Source organism: Chaetodon trifascialis, chromosome 14, assembly GCF_039877785.1.
Source record: "Chaetodon trifascialis isolate fChaTrf1 chromosome 14, fChaTrf1.hap1, whole genome shotgun sequence".
NCBI classification, from domain to species: Eukaryota; Metazoa; Chordata; class Actinopteri; order Chaetodontiformes; family Chaetodontidae; genus Chaetodon; species Chaetodon trifascialis.
The window spans coordinates 24,293,694-24,310,187 of NC_092069.1; the positions used below are offsets into that span (position 1 = coordinate 24,293,694).

The window sequence follows — 16,494 nt, forward strand, 5'->3', positions numbered from 1 at the left end:
AGAGACGCCTGACCATCCTCATGCCTTTTCCACTTCAGTGTTCAGACAAACTGACTGAACAGAAATGGAACTGAGCCCAGCAGTGACAGAAATATAATCATGAAATCAATTCTTTTTATGGAGAGCGTTTGACAACTTTACAGCAAAGTTCTCTGGAGAGAAGATTAGACAGGATCATGTCACAAAGATAAAAAAAAAAAAGACAACATCCTTGCAGTATCAGCTGACAACATTTCCAGCAAGCTCTTCAGTTTCTAATCTTCAACACTCATTTGAATAACTGCCGTCAATCACTTAGTTTGATCTCTGTCTGATTCCACTGATTATACACCAGGTCTGAGCAGAACGTGTTACTGACTCCTCATCATCACATGACGATGGTGTCTGTGCATGTAAAGAAAGAGCAAAATCTATCAATAACCAGTAAGACCGGAGCATCTCTGCAGCACAAAGCTGCAGTCCTTCCAGCCCTCATAGCAACATTACACGAGGTTGTCCATGTTGTGCTTTATTGTGGATCTGCTGGACATCTTCCTGTTCATACTGGATTTCCTCTTGAATTGTGGCTGAAAGTCAGCAAGACAAACAGTTTCAGTCTGGAGACGACCGTTTTCTAAATGGTCCTGCCACCAAAACCTGTCATTCAGCACTTTCAGAGAGATTTTTTTGAGCATTTTGGCTGCACTAAAAAACAAAACTGGAGAAAAAACAAACACACATAATGAACCTGGATGCATGACACGTTGCCAATAGCTGCTCCAAAGTGTTTTACTGCGAATGGATCACTTACTACTGAAGTTACAAGTCATATTTTCTGTCTTAACTTATTGAAGCTGTCACCATTTCTCCTTTATTCTGACAGCGGTGACAAACATCGCCTCATCTTTGGCGTGTTGCTATTGTTTCTCAGAGACAAACTCGTAGCCGCTGTAATCCACTTTATCATGAGAAGTTCTGACGATTCAAGGAATAGACTAATATTTTTAGCATGGACTGCACAGAAAACGAGTGAAAAATGTTCTTTTATCTATATGAACTAAAACAGAGGAGCACACAAGGAAGGACTGTGCCTCAAAGATGGATTTTTCCTCCGGATGATGACCACAGCGCTGTGGTAAAAATAAGATTACTGCAGCATTTATTTGCTCATATTTGGGACATTAAATTAAAAAATACTCTTTAAATAACTCAAATGTTGGAAGCCATTATAAAACATATCTTTAATATGGTGCAAATATCCAACAGGCACAATATCATAAAGGTCAAGACTGAATACTGTCCCAGAAACCAGGGACAGTATTACAGACCAGACCGATAAAAGCATCCAAAGCATGACCACATTTTCTCATGAAAGCAGCCACTGTTAAATATTGGGAGAGAAATTCATTAATTATATCGGAGAGATGTTTTTGAAATTAGATTTAGGTAGGAGCTGCTGTCTCTGGGTCTGATGTAATCACTACGCTATTTGCTTTTCCAACTGCTGCTTATGTAGCCAGACAGGATGTGATTAAAAGTCCTGTTCAGAGTCTTACATTGATTTGATATGGAGGACATCTTCCACAGCGGCCTGCTGATGTGGAATAATAAAATAATCTAATAATTAGTGACATAAATTAAAAGCAGAGGCAGGCACGCAAACAGCGAACGGCACCGGGATCAAATGTATGTGACAAGTAGACTTAGGGGGAGGAAGCAGGAATAAAAACAAACCACTCTAATCAACATTCAGCTGCACTGTCAATGAATAATGCACTGAAAATCTGGGAACAGACACTGCTGGGCATGACAAACGCTCTGCACCTGCGGGTGAGAATCCTGCAGTGACAGCAGCGAGAATTCAACATATTACAGCTGCACAGAGGGAGACGAGCGGAGTAAAACACTGCCAGGTTCAGGGGCTCGGCTCAGGCTAACGCCAGGGGTGTGAATCAGTGGCTTATGATTAGGGGTGAGGGATACGCGATTATAGAGCACGAGATGATCTAATTCATCTACCGTCAGTAGCGAGTTTTTGCCGAACAGTTAATTCCCTTATAATATTTCTGGCTGTTCTTTTGGACGTTTAAATGCTTTTTTTGCATCGATGTGATGAAGTTTCCTCTTTTCCAGGATTCAAATTTTGCCCTATTTAATGTTTTAACTGCAAGCGTATTCACTAAAATAAACATGTGCACGGGCTCCTACAAGACAAGAAAAGTATGTCGGACTAATTATTCCAAAATAAGAATTATTTCACTGCATGTTGTGATATGATAATAAGTCCATTAACACCTACAATGTCTTCAACAAATGCAATGAACAAAAATAAATAAAGTACATTGTGCTGACTGATGTTAGCCTGAACTCGTCTCTCAGAAGCAGTACTGCTTGGAGTTGTAGTAGTAGTGACATTAGCAGTAGTAGTAGCGACAGTACAAATTGCAAAAGCCAGTTGATTTGTTTAATTTCTTTAAGTACACTCATGCATAATGAACAATCAGAGTGTCATTGCAATGGTTAGATCAATACACCTCTGCCAAAGCTAAAGATTGTGCATGACAGTGTTGGGAAGGCTCCACCTCTGCAGCTCTGACATGTTTGGTTTGTCGATGGTGGACACGATTTAGAGCGAGCTGAAGAAAAGCTCAGTAATCTTAGTAAAGTTTACATCTTGTGATTCAGCAATATGAATCTGTTGGTACAGTGATTAAACTCAGCTGTAACCAAACAGTTCGGGGACTCCAGAAGGTCTGGAAACCCTGAGAGGAGACGCACAAACTTGACTAAAGAAGTCCAGAAGTTAAATTCTTATATTGTCGGTCCAAAGAGCTCAAACATGGTGCAGTCCAAACACAGGGGAGGGAATGTGTCCTCATCACCGTTACACAAATCCACAGTTAGTTGACTGTCCTGCTGCGACGGTTTACACTGTGTCACTCTCGTGTTTTACGCTCTCCTGACGCTCACCTGTCCAACTCGAGGGACGGACTTTTCTCCGCTGTGTCCTTCCTCTAACTTGTTCCCAGCTTGCAGCCCTCTTGTCAGATGCCTTGAGTGTTACTATGTATGGAGGATCAGCCCGAGTGACATGGTCACCTGTCACATCTCTCTCCCTTTCCCTCTATCCCCGTGGCGCACCTGTGACTGTTACCGTGGCAACGGTAACCTGTTGACTCGTGGGGTTTCTGGTGATGGGGTCAAAATCATCTGCACCTGCAGCTGAGGAGCTGTCTGTCAAGTCGACACCTGCCATCGGGCTGTGGACGGACCGCTGGATTCCACAGGAATGACTTCAAAGTTTGAGGATTTTCTGGATGTTTCTCTTTTGATTTCCTCTCGAAGGAGCCTTGAAGAGACGCACGCTGCCTTTGAAGAATTTGCCTCATCTTATGAAGTGTCCAAAAAAAAGATATTGATCACACAGTTGAACAGCAGATGAGGTTATTGACTGGAAGAGGCATGTTCCCAGAGAGGCAGCGAGCCAGTTTTTTAATCTTGTGACACATCATTTCCACTTAAAGGACCAGTGTGAAGGAATTAGCGGATCTAGTGGTGAGGCAGCAGACTGCAACCAACTGAACACCCCCCCCACCCCCGTCCAAGAGTGCAGGAGAACCCACAGTGGCCTTCACTTCGACGTAAAAACACCAAAGGCTGTATGAGATATGAAGTTTTAAACAGCCTGCCAGCTGTTTTGGAGCTGGTGTTACGCACTAATGACAACAGAAGTATGAATATTGTATTCCATCTCTGCCCATAGATCCCACTGAATCCCACACACTGGTCCATTAAAGCGAGAACCAGTCAGAGACCGCAGCGAGAGGCCTCAACATGCAGCATGATGCCGGCTAATGAACATGTGCAGCTGGAACTTCCTGCTTCTGCTCCAGAAATCAGAAAACCTCGTTCAAAGTCCCACTGACATTCACAACAACAGTAAAAACTCAAACTCCAGCCTTGGACCTGAACCTCACTCAACAGTAAGCTGTGCGGCTCACTTTATATTTTCAGATAAGGACGTTTTTTTTTTTGTTTAATTAATATTTCAGTGGACAACATTTCAAATGAAACATCAAAGCTTCACAAAAGGACAGTCTGTCGGCGAGTGCAAGCTTTCAGACAGCGGAGATTACGAGTAAAAGATTAGAAAAAATGACTTTACAGGAGCGCTTTTGGTGAATTTTATGGATACGGACGATGAAATAAGAAGCCATGCTGCCGCGCTTGAGCATTTTAATGAGAGCTGTAGTTTTTTATCTGCTCATGATGGAAACGTTTGGATGGAAAACACCGAGAACAGGCTTGATTCTCTCTGAGTAAGAACCACATGGTACAAGATATTCACGCAGCAACATCTGGAACCTGATGAGTTACTGGGCTTTTTCAATTGTTTTTGGTCTCCACCAGCTCCTGAGAATTACATTTTCTCATATAAGGAGTTAGTTGGTCTATTTTGAATATAAAAATAGTGATTATAGGCACCTTAACGCTGTGTTTTAGCTGAATACACCACTTTAAACATACACAAGGCTCCATTGGTGCTAACTTTTATTGAGACAAGTTTACTTTGAGGAAAATAAGCATTTTAAGACAGAAACCGGATTATGTCTCAGCCTTTTCCAGCTCTCCATCATCTTCCTTTATCTCATCACTTGCTTCTTCAGGCTCTTTATCCAGCTGTTCTCCTCCTCTTCCTCCTTAATCCCCACTGCACTCTCTCACCCCGCTGCCCTCTCTCTCTCAGTGTACTGACCTGGCCCGGGGCTGATCTGGTTGTCATAGAGGTGGATGTCATCTCCGCAGGCGATCGGCGAGTCTTGTCCCTCCTCTCGGCCCTCGCTGCCCTCCTCCTGCTCCACCTCCCGCTGCTCTGGGGACACAACAGCACAGGGTCACCTCCTGGACCTCACCGGCTACCAGGCAGGGCAGCAAACTCACTTTTATTATTGTCGTCATCAGCCGTGGCAGCCGGCGAGTTCGGGAATTCAACTGGTACTTACTGTGCAGTCAGCTCGACTTTTAGGACAAAAGATATCGAAATGATGCTTATCTACATGTCAAAGTAAATAAAGTGAGTCATTTTTAACAAAACAATAAAAATTCAGTAAATAAATTCTTATTCTGAGTGAAGTCTTACGAGAAGAGGTCATATTTTGGGGGATTTTAACCGTATTTGTAAATAAACACAATGACAACAGAGGAGTAAAAACTCCCTTTACTCGACACTTTAAGTAACATCCTGTCAGAACAGTGCTTATGAAAACTTAAGACAGGCACAAAAGATTATTACAAGAAATTATGCTTTTCCGTGACAGCTTATCTGACAGTCGGCGAACCGTCCTGACACCGTCACAAACATCTGGTGCTTAAAACAAAAAAGCCTCCGAATTAAATGCAAATATTGTCTTAGTGTCACCTGAAGGATGTCGTGAGGAGGCTCACTTGTCAAACATAGACTCGGATTTCACTGCAGCTTCCTTCTCCTACCAGCAGCGTATTGTATGTAAAGTTAAAACCAGGCTCGTTGATCGACTTCTTTCTCGTTAATCATTTGGCCTATTAAAGGTCAGCAAACAGCAGAAATGCCCGCGTTTGTCTGACCAACAGTCGAAAAGCCAGAGATGTTCAGTTTCACAGGAGAAAACCGTGAAATCGTCACATATGTGAGAGCTGAGTGGTTTCATCATTTCAGCTCTTTATGCGTGATAATAGGTCAGATTTTGATCTGGTATCAGTGTCAGAAACTAATAAAAGCGTGTTCGCAGAGATCTACGTGCGATTAAATGTGTCAGTAAAAGAGCAAGAGAGCGCAATAACAGGAGCAGCCTGCAGAAAACAAAATGAAAGATATGCCTGATCATTCTGTTATTTACTGTGGATTATCGCTGCTGTCTCTGCGTTATTTACTGGTGGATGTGTACTGTACAAATTCAAGCATAGCTGCCATGTTGTGTTCATGCATCCTGTAAGATATGTGATTTTAGTGCATATTTAACATGCATATATCTCTACATATAATGCATGATGCATGGATATCTGTGAGCAGAGGAGATCTAAAAACCTAAAACGTGAAACAGCAAAAAGAAAATGGCAGGAACGACGCCGGTCAGCGGTTGTTTTGACAAGACGTATTCCATGAATCAGCAGGTAGACGGGTTCTCGCAGGTTTTCTTGGAGTGTAATGAACAGGATTTTGTCTGGTGGAAAGCATCACAGGACCCAGCCTGGAGTCTGTTTGTATGACTCATCCCATCCTCTCCTCCTGACACAGCAGCCCCTTAAATCCCATCCTACAGTAACTAGTGGGCTCCCAAATACCAGCCAGCGACCGGCTCGATGCGACGGGAACAATATCTCGTGCTCGTGCTCTTTATCTGCTGACCTTATCTGTGAGGGGGGCCCAATTTCAGTTCATTCAGTTTGTCTTGCATCAGGATCATCCCTCAGCACTTGACATTATTTGAACCTGGCTGTGTCGTCGCCTTGCCTGCATCCCTCTGTGCCTCAGACTCACCGGCTGGGCTCTGACTTTCAAATCACCTTGGCAGGGAACAGCGGCTGCAGAGCAGGAGGAAGCAACGCTATCAATTCTGGGAAAAGTTTTTAAATGTTCATTACTTACTGACATTAATCTGCTTATTTCTGCTATTAAATTCCAAATGTGCAATTCACCATTCAGAACCGGGGCTGGCTGTACTGAAAATCACAATCTGGATTATTTTCGCAGCATCAATCGGACAATAAATTGAGTCAATTCTGCAGCATTTGAATTCAGGCGAGCTGCGCGGGAAGCCAAGCTCAGTATCTGTGGCCAGTCAATACAAACACGCAACATGTAGAAGGAACGAGGGCTGTTTGGTATGAAAGCACTGAATGATTGATGTGTTTCCTTCAAACGGTGTGCAGCCTTCTGCGGCAGCCTCAGAGATGCACAGAAACACTGCCGCGGCACGTTTGCATCATTAAAGACGTTTGAAACTTTCATGCTTTGTGTTGTGAGAGGACTGATTGAGAGCTTGGTGCCACAGCAATCCCCTGAAGATCAATATCAGCTCAACCAATCAGCTTGTGGTGGACGCTTCAAATACGGATGCTGCAAAGAAGCTGCAGAGTCTCAAACATGGACGCTTATATGGTCACAATCTGCCTTCTGCTCCTGAGTGACGGTGCTGAACAAAGGCCTGAAAAGTGTTTCTGCACAACATTATGACGTCACAGTGAAGCTGACCTTTGAGCTTTTTGGATAGAAAATGTCATCACTTCATCATTTTATCCTGAGGTCATATTTCACCTGGAAAATTCCAAATATTGAGTGCGACTGTTTGATTATCTACGACCTAAAAAGATCCCATGATAAGACAGGTCAGGCTTAGCACCTCTGCTCAACCATTTCCTCCCTGAATTAAGCCCTAAAATCCAATAATTCACCTTGAAAAACAACCTGTCGCACAATCACCTTCATGCATCACCTCAGAGAGGTCTCTCAAATTATTTCCACGGCAATTTCACTTTATTTTTCTCATGTTTCATTTGTTTTCCCCGCTCTGCACACATTGCATGTTTTTCAATGGGTTTTTTTATGTGATTTCACCCGAAAATGTGCAGCCGTAATCAGATTCAGTCGCTCACAGCTGCTTGCCGAGCACACTACCAGCTGATATATGATGGTGACTTATCTACTGATGAAGAACATAAGAAGGCACCTGGACATCAGGATGCAACAAATGCGATTTTTCATGTCAACCAGATTTCCAGACCGCTCTTCACTGACGAGATCTCTGAGATGACGCTGGTGGATAATGCTTACGTGCCAACAATAATGTAATTGCATTTATATCCTGATAAAGGGTTGCCTAATAAACACGGCTGTGTTCGTCTGCAGCAGGGGGCCCTCTGTGAATCTGCTGAGTGAATCTGTGTGTTGCAGGAGGGGAATAATTGGCTGCGGGAGACAGGGAGATCCAATGCAAGCATATTCTGTCCCGACTGCTTGTGCTGCACATACTAATTGGGCGCCTCTCCTTGGCTTGAAGGTAATGAAACTGCCGTTATCATAACAGCCGGAGCAAAGTTCATTATTTATATCCAAATGCAGTGAAGTGTGAGAGCTGGGAGAGCTTCCTGTGTCTGTCCTGCAGCTCCAGCCTTTAATTCACATCCTTCACACTGTACAACACATGTTATTTTCAACATTCATTAAAAAAAATCCCTCTACTTCTTCTGCCATCACGACGAGAGGATCACATGTTCACAGTCCATCTCCAGCTCATCGATCTCTTATCACTGGCTGCTTTGTTTTCCACCTCTCACAGCTGGCTCATGCTGAAAATGTAATGCGCTTCCATACGTCCTGGCGGAGGCTCAGACTCACCCATTTCTTGAAAGAAGTATCCATTCTTGGACATCCCAGAGGGAGGCGCCTCTGCAGAAGAGAAAACAGAGAAAGACAGTAATCACTGAGGTGAAACTGGGCAACTGTAACAGGCTGCAGGGAGCCATTTTCAGCCTGGAATCAGATTATTTGTTATTATTTTTACACAGAAATCGCTGGGATGGGAGATGATTACAAAGTCAGATTCAAGCCGTTATTCGACCTTCGTTGGTCATTCAGTGCTGAGGTTCAGGAGGGAAACACCTGTGCATTCAAATGTCAAACATGTCATGATTGAGGAAGTAGCTCGTCATTCACTTCCTGGCCATTAGGAGACATGACAAGCTAACTGAGACAGAAGTCTGTCTGTCTGTCTGTCTGCCTGTCCTTCATCTTCTCGACAGCTGTTCGTCCGATCCACTTCGCACTCGGTGGGTGTATTTCTGAGGACCTGAGGAAGCGAAGTGTCGAGTGGGAGCTCTTGAGATTATCTATTGTTGTTGCTGTGCATCTCCCTCCGTCTCTCTCTCTCTGAACCCACCCAGTCGAGGCAGATGGCCGCCCACCTAGAGCCGGCTCCTGTTTCTTTCTGCCTGTTAAAAGTTCTTCCTCGTCGCCTCCGTCACCGAGTGTTTGCTCACGTGGGAATTGTCGGATCTTTGTAAATTAAAGAGGACGGTCTGGACCTGCTCAATATGAAAATGAAGTGAGATGTACAGGGCGTGTTTATCACACAGCCGAACGGCATGCTGGGTACAGCTCGCCCTCGGTCCCTCGTGACAGGACATTCAAGAACAGATGAGACGTGTTAGATTCCCGCAAAGTCCTCTAAGATCGCCGTTTTGTTTCGCTAAACTCAAGCAGAAGAGTGCGAAATGACGATTTCAGATCACGAAGGATTAAAAGGTCTCTGTGGTTCGCTTGTTTTTGAATCGCCCTAGATGCTGCTCTGTTTCATGCCTTCCCCAGAGACACACTAATAAACCAGTGAAGGAAAACAGCAGGTCCTGCCTTGTGCTTCTTCCCTTCCCCCTTTTTATGTGCCAACCTAACGGCATGGACGTCAACATGGGGGAGTTGGTCCATAAAAAGAATCCGACCTTGGCACCGTGGAACTGGTTTGGATTTCTACAAACCGACAAGGTTTGCACGTCGGATGGCGACACAGTCAGACAGTGAGCGGATCCCACATGAAGGCATCAGCTCCAAGCACGCAACCAAACAAACAGCTCTGATGAAGGCCTCTGAGAAAGACGGAGAAGGACAAGAAGGAGATGGAGGGAGGCGACTGATGCAGAGACATTACGCAACGACGACACCATGTGACGCCTTGTTACCTTGTGGGGCCGCATTTTAAAAACAGGGAAATCAGTTTGACTGTGCTGTTCAGTCACTTGCAAACATGAAAAAAAATCTTAATATGATGTTTAGTAACGTTTCAAATATCAGCAACGTAACTTCTGGATTGAGCGCTTTTGTTCCTGGAAATAGCCTGATCCCAAACTGCTAAACAGCTAACAGCGAGCTGTTAGTAATGACAGATTATCTCACGGTCGTTGTTCAGATGAATGCTGTTCCTCCAAGCAGCAGCTTTTTGGTTTTTGGTTTTTGTTCTGCTGCTCCCGTCAGCATCATCCGTCGCCGCCTTCCAAAACCATCACAAAGCATTTCCTGTGGTTTACATTTGGTTAGCTTTGGGTACAGGATGACTTGGCTGAGGTGAGGGAAAGGTCACGCTGCAGTTCGGATCCTCTCACCGTAAGTTCAGCGGTACTGCGCTAAGTAACGTTGGAGGTGCTGTTCAAGTTACTGAAAATCAGTAAATACTCACTAGTTACTTCTCTCAAAAGTAACTGAATTACTTTACTAATTGCTGCATATAAAAGTAATTAGTTACTCGGGAAAGTAACCGCTGAGTCACTGCTTCAGCTCTTATTACCGTACATGCAGCTCTATTATTGTAGTGATGCTGTGGCTCAGCGTGGGACAAGAATTTCCTCTATCATTGCTCACATTATCACTGCTGTGAATGGAGTTATTAAGACTCCCGACCAGCAGAGGGCAGCAACAACTTGAGTTCCTACCTGTAAACTACACCTGTATTGTCCTGGTTGGAGGGTTGGATTTGGTAGAAAACACCCACAGGATGCTGGATTGACCAAACTTTGCTGCAGTGGTTCATAAATAATTGGATTTGATGAAGTTTCTTAGATTTATATTAGAAACACTTAAATCAAGTACGATGAAGAGGAAGTCTTGCGCCACCATGAGGTCACCTGACCTGAGGTTGCATTTGTCTGCAGCCGTCAAGACAAAAGTGACGAGCACATTTAAATTTCAGCGATCGTGACTGCAAGTAATAGATTACATTTCAAGCAGCGGACTTACTTTAACCCCTAACCCTGAATGTCGTGATACACTGAATTCTGTGTGCCTCTGAACAAATGACTGAAATGACTAATGGAGCTGCAAACATGCTGCTGCTGAGACATTTGAGCACTGATTGATTTGAACTTTGTAAAACAGTTCAAACAACCTGAACAGGAGAGCGTCTGACTGCTTTCAGCCTGATCAGATTTGTGTAAATGCAGCAGCAGAGAGAAAAAAGCTGGTAAACAGTGAAAATGCGTCTGTGCTGTTTGGGGAAGCCTTCCCTCCTAACGGGGCCACAGCTGTCAAAGACTCTCTGAGCAAGAGTGAGCACAAACTGGGCAAGCCTGCAGTTCATCCAGAAGGTGAAAGGAGGAAGAATTCCCTTCAGGGGGACTTCTTATCAGCAGAACGCAAAGGCTTCATCCGGACACATTCATCAGGTGAAAGAAACGTTAACAGGCGGTGATTATACGCAATACACACTCTTTTCATGAGCAAAGGTCTCGACTTCGCTCACACGTTCAGCGATAATCCACAGCGAGTTTTGCTTCCAGGCAAGAAATCATTTCGTGACGGTCGGTGCAGCGTTTTTAAAATGGTGGATATCTCATTTTGGAATTAAACTTAATCTGGTGAAGAGCTCCACCAGCGACACACAGAGAGGGAGTTTCAGAGTGTTTGTCACGCGGCCCTGTGGACGCACGCAGCATGCGGACGGCGCGGAGAGACCAGGCGGATACGGAGGGGGGGTACTTTGAAGGTTACTGAGTCGTCGTAGGCTGGGGGGGTGACTGCGAGCGACCTGTGTGGGGCTTTTCTTCAGCATTAAACCAATATGTTTACATATTCATCCCATAACCAAAGATCAACAGCACGTCTCGCGGGTATTTCCCTGAAAATCAAAGCCATCGCAGACAAAGACGGGGGGGTGTGAACGTGCGATCCAGAGGAGGGACGTCAGGACGAACACGATCTGTCCCCCTGAAAGGATTCTTTGATGTGACAAAGACGAGCGTTCGAACGCGGTGTACAATTTTAATTACAAAAAATGTTCCTTCACTCTTGGGGTTGAGCGCGGAGAGCAAAACCAGCTCAAGAGTAAAAGAAGCAGGGATTCATTTATCCCCCGAACAATCAGTTTGTTTTAATCTACACAGGTAATCGTGTGGCCTCTCGGGTCTCTAATAGATATTTGCATGTTTTTTTTTCTCTGTGGCACTTTGACTCATTTCATGTATTTTTAAATCATGTGTGCAAACCTTCTCTGTGGAATACAAACACATTTAACAGTTTGACATTTTGGGAAATATGCTTATTTGCTTTCTTGCAGAGAGTCGCCCAGAGTGCTCCACCGGGGGCGTCTCTGTGTTTTTTTCCATCCTACAAGCTGCTGCAAACCCCACTGGGCGTTTCAGAAGCAGAGCGTTTTGCCTGCCTGATTTTGTTCTTTTTTAATCGTGTTTATCGTTGATGTGCAAGTCTGCGCAGGGTGTTTTATTTTGAAAATTTACTGGATTCTCTACACTGTTCCTGTGTCTGACTTCCTGTCTGACTCTATCTGATCTGTGCAGTTGAGAAACACTTGTGGGACTCCTCTGAGATCTTATCTTATCTTAGTAGATAAGATCTTTACATTTGGACAGAGCCAGGCTAGCTGTTTCCAGTCTTTATGCTAAGCTAGGCTAACCACCTAAGTGCTCCAGCTCCATCTTTAATGGACTGATCCTGTATCAGAGAGGTCCTCTTCTCACCTAACTCTTGTTAAGAAAGGTAATAATCCCATCCATCCATCCATCCATCCATCCATCCATCCATCCATCCATCCATCCATCCATCCATCTTCTCCTGCTTCATCCAGGGCCGGGTCACGGGTAATAATAATAATAATGATAATAATAATAATAATCCCATTTCCAAAAAATGTCAAACTGCTGTATGTCTTTAAAGGAAAAGGAAGCAAATGAAAATTAAACAACTGTTCCTGAGAAGAGAGAAACGCCTCGAAATGAGACGTAATGGAACAAACTGATTTATTGGCCCAATGCAGCGACCTTCAAGACCATCTGTCGGACTGGTTACTAATGGGAAAGACTTTTAAATGTCAGAGACCTTTACTGTGTACGTCCTTAATTCTGGCCAGTAACTCTCTGACACTTGGCGATAGTGTGAAAAATACCTCGGCTGACGGCTGGTTTACAGAGGGACTGCTCCTCGCTGGAGCCACGGGGCGAACGGCGCCAGGTGAGCTGGCTGAGGCTTGCTTTTCATGGGGAACTCAACTAACAATGAAAACAAGACTTTTTTTTTGGATTTATGGAAACTGTCAGCAGGAGAAAGCTAGTCAAACAATGTGTTTTCAGAACAAAAGCAACACAAATCATCTGCCCTCATCTGGGTTACGCTCTTACCATAAACATGTGGGAGCGTTTCCCCGACATCCGCCGCCGCTTGTTTATTACTGCCTGTGTTTGACTGTGATGTCAGTCACATAAACACACATTTTCCCTCCACCTTCCTGCACGGCAGCACGGGTCGATCGCACCGCCGTCACGAAGTCTGCTTCACCTGCAGCTACGGCATCAAACGCACCTTTAAGAGCACTCAGCTACACCGTCTGCGCAATGGATATACAGAAATATACAGTATTTTGAGTTATTTAAATCTATTTTCTTACTCTTCCTCCCTTTTCCTGTGCTTGTCTCACACACACACACACACACACACACACACACACACACACACACACACACACACACACACACACACACACATCGTTCTCAGCTATAATAAGGTAGTAATATTATTATTGTTGTTAGTATGATTACTAGGCCCCTTTCAGAGATGCACCCGTTTTCGTGAATGCAATGTCAATTTCACGTCTTTTAACATAAACGTAAAGGCTGCAGGTTAAATAAGCCGAGACACTAAAAGCACGTCCTGTTCCGCCTTATTAGGAGCGCTGCAATAACTGTATCACTCAGTCATGATCTCTGAGGCGTCAGTCTGATGAACCACAAAGTACTGAGCAGGCAGTTTTACAGAAACTTCTTCCCTCCTTGCAGCGTGGAGGAAGTGGTAGACAAATAAAGATAAAGATGTATGACCTCAATGATAAATAAGGCTGCATCTGATTCATTATTTTAGTTTCTCTTTTGATTAAGTCCAAGAAATGCCAAAATATTGTCAACAAAAATAGCAAATCTGAATATTTGAGAGGGAAGAAGCAACAAATATTTGATATTTTTGGTTGAAAAATACAAAATTTTCAGTCAAACTACTTTTGATTAATCAACTAATCAGACCAGCACTTCCTGTCGATATTTTCAAATCAAAAGTATCCGGTGAAACACTTCACGGCATGTGAGCAAACAGGAATTAGAGTCACAACTTCAGGCCTCCTCGGGCATCGTAAAGTAGGCCACAGGATTCTCTGTCTAATAAATAATGAAGTTTGTGAAAACATTTATTGGGAGATTCACTGGAGACGACGCAGCCTGAGAGGACAGCGATCGCCGCTTCCTGTCCTGCACCAAAACATCACAGCCCAAACTCCTTTTATTACCAATTAATCTGCCAGTTATTTTCAATCCGTCTGCAGTTTGCTGGAGCTCGAAGGCGACGTCACGTCTCGTTTTGTCCGAAAAGTCCAAAAAATGGTTACAGTAATGCAAAGACGAGGACAGGCTGCAGATTCTTACATGTGAGGAGCTGCAACCGTCAAATGTTTGGCATTTCTTCCTGGAAAATTACCCAAATAGCTGCCGATTAACTGATTATCAATCAATTCATTGACTTCCTCGGCGGCGTGATCATAAAGATTCATGCGCTCCGTCCGTATTGAGCTGTTCAGACTGACAGATGCAGGAAGAGACTCACGCTGCCAAAGTGACAAGAAGTTGCTCAAATCAAGGCTAAATGGGCTGCATGTGCTTATTTCTGCCCGATGCGTCGTCTTCTCAGGCAGGTTTTCTGCCCGATGCGTCGTCTTCTCAGGCAGGTTTTCTGCCCGATGCGTCGTCTTCCCAGGCAGGTTTTCTGTTGGTCTACTGTCCTTAATGAACTTAAGGTATTGCAGCTTCTTGGTGAGACAAATGTGCTTGTTTTCAGTCTGGCTGCACTTCTTCCAAACTACACATTTTTACATAACGTTGTTTATTCTAAGCAATATTTCCACCATAAATCGTGTCCGCAAGCCAGATTTTCCCTGTTGAATACAAACAAATTTAAGGGAATAGTTTGACGGGCGTCTCCGTCATCGCCTGATTTTGTTAACTGGCTCACATTTTGCTGATTTGGTCATTTTTCCTTGTGCTTCTACTACGGGCAAGCAGGCTTCGTAGTTAAATGGTTTCTTTTCTCACGTATGTTTTAATTGTGTTTATTGTGTTTTTGCTGCTTTTGTTCCATGTTTGTGAGAGCTGAGTGTTTGCAGTGTTGACGGATTCTCTGCTGTGAGATAAAGCTTCACTTTACGATCAAATAAAGAGCTTTGTTCTAAATTTAAGCACCCAAATAAGGAACATTAAGTCAGGTAAAATAAATAAGACTTTTATTTTGTGGAGGCGAGTAACTAAAAAATGTTTTTGCTGAATTTTCCTCTTCAGTTCGGACAGACAGACGTGAAATGAGCTGCGGTTCAGACAGCCTTATTTGTTTCTGTTACGAGTTAATGCACCGTCTCTGTCTGCCGTAAAGGCCTGCACACACATGCAGATAATTGTCAGACAGAGCTGATTAAGGTCCTTTACATAGTTCACGCTCTGATGGTCCTTTAGAGACGGGCTCATTAGCAGTCATGAAGGCTGTTCTGTTGTGAAATCAGACGTAGATTTGTTTAAATTGAGACAGACTGACGACCCAAAGAGTCACTGAACATTGAGAGGTTCAAGGACACCAGGCCCTGCGAGGGAAAGGGACAGACACTCCAAAACAGTCAGAAAACTCAATGCTTTGTGCAGACGACCTGACGTGTGCATGCAAAGTTAAAGCGTTATCAGTTCAGAGACTGAGGTCAAAGATCCAAAGCACATTCACAAGCTTCAGTGGTTTTTGCATTGGAATAAAAGATGCAGTGGAATAAAATGTATCGCACACTATTTTCATTTGTAAGTTCAACAAGCCTAAGAAATATCTAAAGGCTGAAAGGCTCAATAAGAAAACAGATAAATAAAATAACATTTCGGTGTTGTGACAGCAGATCAAATAACGTGCATCAACGAAGCGTTTGCGTGGCGCTGATCTCGTATTCGATGCATTTTGAGAAACAGAAGTCGGATCTGGGCACCACAGCAGATTAAAGTAACGTACTGTGCTTCAGCATCGTCGACTCTCCTGCAACACCTGCATCAGATCACAGCGATGATGCCGTTTACAGAGTCGCTGCAGATGTGATTCCTACCGGCTGTCTCCTAAACTTCATGCTTCTTCCTCTTCTTCTTTTAATTTGACCTTGCTGATGCAACACAATTTGTGAAATAGTTCATTTTCCTGTACTTTTCACTGAAAGAGTTTGAGCAGGCGTAGATATTGATATGCAAAGTCTGAATCTCTTCATGCTAAATGAGGACGGCAGTATCGATGTACAGGTGCATATTTCTGTCTTTATGCTGCCTTTAGGTGCACATGCAGGCAGTACGGAAATAAGAGATGTGTAACAGTTGGTTTCAAAATGTGCTTTGTGCAACTGAATTTGGTCTGAGTAACAGAACAAACAGTGTGGTGAACAGGAAAAGAAGAAGAAGGCAGCTGGTGTCACTGAAATGAACTAA

General features: G+C 43.8%; 1 protein-coding gene across 3 annotated transcripts in view; it reads right to left on the bottom strand.

Annotated features, from left to right (window-relative positions):
* The window catches only part of slc4a11 (solute carrier family 4 member 11), a 78,200-nt gene that overhangs the window by 44,997 nt on the left and 16,709 nt on the right, over positions 1-16,494 (bottom strand). For 2 of the 3 annotated variants that reach the window (XM_070979057.1, XM_070979058.1), the window contains exons 2-3: positions 8,354-8,404; positions 4,736-4,852 (exon numbers count right to left, since the gene is read on the bottom strand). In XM_070979057.1, coding sequence (XP_070835158.1) covers positions 4,736-4,852; positions 8,354-8,404 — 168 coding nt within the window. The remainder of the gene's footprint in view (positions 1-4,735; positions 4,853-8,353; positions 8,405-16,494) is intronic. The other variant, XM_070979059.1, reaches the window with a different exon arrangement.